At 56.2% G+C, this 4,779-nt stretch overlaps 1 protein-coding gene across 1 annotated transcript; it reads left to right on the top strand.

The window, feature by feature from the left end:
* The first annotated feature begins 271 nt into the window (after nucleotides 1–271).
* On the top strand, nucleotides 272–3,072 carry LOC123789654 (uncharacterized). Its single transcript, XM_087860620.1, is given in 5 exon segments — nucleotides 272–294; nucleotides 924–1,014; nucleotides 1,017–1,083; nucleotides 1,196–1,755; nucleotides 3,013–3,072. Coding segments are annotated over 5 exon segments (801 nt in total).
* The last annotated feature ends 1,707 nt before the right edge of the window (nucleotides 3,073–4,779 follow it).

The raw sequence follows: 4,779 nt of genomic DNA, 5'->3' as shown, positions 1-4,779 counted from the left end.
TAGAGTTTGAATGTCCCATGTGTGTGGATGAAGGGCAATGTTGCCAACTCTCTGTGTTGTTTCAGATGCTTCCTTGCTCTTCACAGGAGCCTGGATCTTGTACCCATCACCATGCGGAGCGGCCCCCCCCCCCCCCCGCCCCCGTGAATGAGGGATAGACAAACTCTGCATTGGGCCCCTGGGCTGGTTAGAAGCCAGGCATCCGGGAAATGTGCAGCTCTGGCCAATAGAGGGCGCTGTGGCTCTATTGAACACCGGGGCTGGATTGGGGATGGGTGTAGATAGCAAGAAGGGGTCAGGAGGGAAGCAGAGCATTGGGGCTCCAACCTTATGTCAGTTGGGAGCAGCAGGTGCAGATACCTCAAAGATACTAAACTAATATCATTCTCAAATTGATTTCCCCTTGTACTGCCCGGGATGCCTTGTGTGGTCCTTGAGTATCCCGTTTGCTCTGAGCCCAGCTGAGCACTGTACCTTCAGTACTGGGGCTGAGGATGGCTGACCCTTGTCCCCTCGGCCACCCTTGCCAGTGCCCGGATCCAGGCTGGCATCACAGTCCTGCCTTTGTAACGGTGGGCACTGACCCCAAAGGAAAGCAGGAACCTGCAATTTCCCTCATCCACAGAGCCTGGCAAAAGCGCTTCATGGACCTTAGACACCAAGGGAAACACCTGTTGAGTGATGTCTGCACGACTGCGCTGGGAAGGAGATCCCTGGAAGCAGAAGTGCTCTGTCACTGAGCGGGGTCTTGGAAGGGTGGGGGTTAGAGAGAGAGTCTACACAATGAGGACAGCAGCTGAGAGCAGGAGAGCAACTGTCAGGATTAGCTCAGCTCAGGCAATGGGAATCCACCTTCTATCAGAGTCTATATAAGGTGAGAAAGGGGAGGAAGAAACATGGGCTGTGATTGGGGAAACCTGCAGGGACAGTGACATCACAGGCAAACCACCAACCAGGGCCCAGGAGGCCGGAGCCCAGCCCCCTCCCCCAGGACACCCTACTTCCCTGCTGCCCACCTGGGCCCTGACCCCACCATGGGCTGCTGGCTGCTCTGCTGTGTGGCTCTCTGTCTCCTGGGAGCAGGTGAGTCTCGAGTTCCGGGGGGGCTGCCCCTGGACCCCAAGCCACGTCTCTGGGGCTGCAGCAACACTCTTCTTCCTGGGCTGTGTCTGATTTTGTCCCTTTCTTTCAACAGGCTCCATGGACACTGGAGTTACCCAGATTCCAAAACACCTGGTAACGGGGATGGGGAGGAACGTGACCCTGAAGTGCAAACAACATCTGGGACATAATGCTATGTACTGGTATAAACAGAGCGCTCAGAACGCGCCGAAGCTCATGTTTGCCTACAACTATAAAAATATCGCTAGAAATGAGACGGACTCCAGTCGCTTCTCCTTGTGGCGCCCAGACACCTCCCAGCTGGACCTCCACATGGGCGCCGTGCAGCGTGAGGACTCTGCCACGTATCTCTGTGCCAGCAGCAGGGACACAGCCCCGCACGCGCCACGTCTCCCTGTGCACAAACCTCCTGGGGGAAGCCAGGGGGCACCAAGGCTCAGCTCAGCATTTCCTGGAGGACCCCAGACAGAGACCGCAGAGCCTCCTGCTGCCAGTCCGCTCCCTGGATGCCCAGAGCTGAGCGCCCAGCGGGAAACCCCACGGCCTGGGGCCTGGCTCTGCCTAGGTCCACACTGTGCCTGCGCTGAACGCGGGCCAGAGAAGGTCCAGCGTCATGCTTCCCAGCAGCGTCCGGTCTGCAGGTGGCCCAGGGGAAACTTTCACCGTCCGCGTTCCTCTCTGGCCACAGCAGGGCTGCCACACCCCCGCAACAGGTGCCTTCCTCTGACTTTTCCTTCCAGCCAGGTGAGACCCTGCATCTCAGCCCCAGTCCCTGCTCCAAACAGGCTCAGCCCTTTTCCAGAACACCTCCCTCCGTCTCCACGTGGCTCCTTCAGCTCCGACCACTGAGGACGATATTCCCGCATCAGGTGTGGATCACTGTTCTCCAGGTCAGTGTCGGCTGCACCTGCAGGGACTCGGCTCCGCGCTGGATTCTCTTCCTCTCAGCCTTTGATGATTTCAGGCCTGATTGTTTTCCTTTCTGTCCCTTTAATCCTTACTCTTCAGGTCTTCACGTCCTCAGTTATCAGCCACAGGGTCCCCTGCCCCTGGATTATTGCTCACAACAGGCAGTCAGAGGGGCTGGCCCCCTGCCGTTTCAGAGCAGGACTGTATCCTCAGGGCTGTCCGTGCTGAAGCCCAAACTTTCTGGCATTGCCCCTTGCAAAGGCCCTCCATCCTGCACAGGCCCTCAGCCCCCAAGACAGAATAGAGCCCTGTGTCCTGGGGAGTCCCATGCCTGCACTGACACAAAGACTCCCCCTCTCTCCTGTAGGGGGCGCTCCGCGGACTGTGGGGACATCAGTAAAGTTTCAGACCATAATACCATCTGCCAATGCAATTCATGGGGCAACCCTCCAATCTAGGCCCATCTTCAGAGTGTGGGGTTTCTCTTACCCGAGTGTGACTCTTCCCTGTCAAGTGGTGGAATGATGAACACATCTGGATTCAGCACTGTTTCCATGCCTGTTCTATCGTGAAATCAACCTAGGCTGCTGTGAAGTGTGGGTCTTTTGGTTTAAGGTTTCCCAGGGCTCCCATAAACAAACACCGTGTCCCCACAAGTCGCACCCTGCAGAACCAGACAGTAAGCAGAGGGGCCCCCCGAGGGGGTGTGTCGCTCCAGACTGCAGACCCATGGTTTCGGAGCCTCTCTCCTCAGGAACCAGGGAGCCCCTGCCGTCGGGGCTGTCGCCACACCAGCTGAGCTCTGAGCTTTGGGGAATCAGAGAAGGGACCTCCAGGCCAGGCCCCGAGGCCCAAGCCGGCTCCCGGGCAGTAGGAGACCAAGCCTGGGAAATGGGCTTGAGACAGTTGTGTGTGTCCTCACCAGTTCCTCTCTTCCATAATCCAGCTGTCTTTCTCCGATTTCTCTCTTTCCCATTCAAGGCTAGCCCTGGAGCCCCAGCACTGATCCAAGCTCCAGATCTGCACAGACGGCTGCCCTAAGCCACACAGGCAGCAAGCGGGCCTCCACTTCCACCCGTTCAGGGCCAGGGGACACTGGGTTGGGTGCTTACATTCTTGTCCACCCCCCTTCCCTTGCACTAAAATGTCCCGTCAGACTTCAGATCTCCACTCCTCATGCGGTCTGCTCTCCACGCTGACATTTGTAGGCTTATTTCTTCCTTTGGTCTCTTTATTCCCTGCATCAAATCATCAGGCTCAGAACTGGGGGTCACAGAGTCAGTGCCTCCAGACTGTAGCTCTCATGGGCTGTGTGGGAGGAGCACGGGTCCTGCCAGTCTGCTCGGGGCTTCATCCCCGGCCTTGCTGGATTGAAGCCCTTCTTCTCCAAGGATCCTTCTGCAGCCGCAGTATTTCGCTCGGGGCCTGTGGGCCTGCCTGCTCCAGGGCACCCAAGGGGCTGAACCTTGAGGCATCAGTTGTCTATGGCGGTACTAAGACTTTCTGCTCCCTCCTGTGGGGGTGCTCCTGAATCTGTGGGTGCCACCCAAGACTGTGACATCACAGGGTCACCTCCCTGGACTACTAATGACCAGATGCCCCACAGGGAGAAGGCCTGCCACGGACAGCAGGCTCTTCTGCTGGGTGAGCCTTGGTCTCCTGGGAGCAGATGAGCCCTGAGAGTGTGGGGACATTCCTATCCCAGCCCCTTTATCTAAGGCCAGTTCTGAACTTCTGCCTTATTCTCTTTCTGGCCTCTGTCTCCTTCCATAGGATACATGGAACCAGGAGTCAGCCAAAGCCCTAGCCACTATATCAGAGTGATGGGACGGAGCATGGCTCTGAGGTGTGACCCCATTTCTGGTCATTTGTACTTCTTCTGGTATCGACAATCCCCAGAAAGGGGAGTGGAGTTACTGATTTCCATCCACAACAAGGTTCGCTTAGAGAAGGCAGATTTTTTGAAGAATCCATTCAGCTGAGATGCCTGTGTCACAGACGGTAGCCCCTCTGAAGCCCCAGGCTGCGCTCCTGGGGGACTCAGCCTCAGCCTTGCAGAGCTGCTTCCCGCCCTTGCACAAATTCGAGGCTTCTCTGCTCCCAGGCTTTCAGCAGCCTTCCTGCCCAAGGGGACGGGGCTGCAGCAGCTTCCCAGGAGCAGACGTCAGAAGTTAACTTTTTTTTTTTTTTTTAAAGTAGGCTCCACTCGCAGCATGGAGCCCAGCATGGGGCTTGAACTCACAACCCTGAGACCAAGCCTGAGCTGAGGGAGGCTTGGTGGCCCAGTCGAACTCTTGATTCAGCTCAGGTTGTGATCTCGGGGTTGTGAGATCAAGCCCCACATCAGGCTCCCCGCTCAGCAGGGAATGTGCTTGCTTGAGATTCTCTCTCCCAAATAAATAAACAAAATCTTCTAAAAAAACCACAAAGACCTGAGCTGAGATCAAGAGTCTGATGCTGAACCGACTGAGCCACCCAGGCTTCTTGGAAATTAACTTTCATTTGCAGGATAGGAAATGTTGCACAGGAGCTGTGGTATGGGGGAAACATTGTCAGACATCACGGAATGTGGCTGTGGCCCCCAAGGATGGGACAGTATGGCCAAGTGAGTGACCAGACGAGGCTACAGAGGAACCTGTAAAGGACTGACTTTTCAGGAGCTAAGACCCAAGGGTTCTTGAACGATCAGCTGAAGGATGATGTAGGGAGCACTCTATGGGGGAGATAGTATATTTCCTATGAATAAGG

The sequence above is a fragment of the Ursus americanus genome, chromosome 3 (genome assembly GCF_024610735.1).
Source record: "Ursus americanus isolate L20-20 chromosome 3, mUrsAme1.1.p, whole genome shotgun sequence".
NCBI classification, from domain to species: Eukaryota; Metazoa; Chordata; class Mammalia; order Carnivora; family Ursidae; genus Ursus; species Ursus americanus.
The sequence above is the reverse complement of the archived record's forward strand: the minus strand, read 5'-3'. Positions and strand labels throughout refer to the sequence as shown.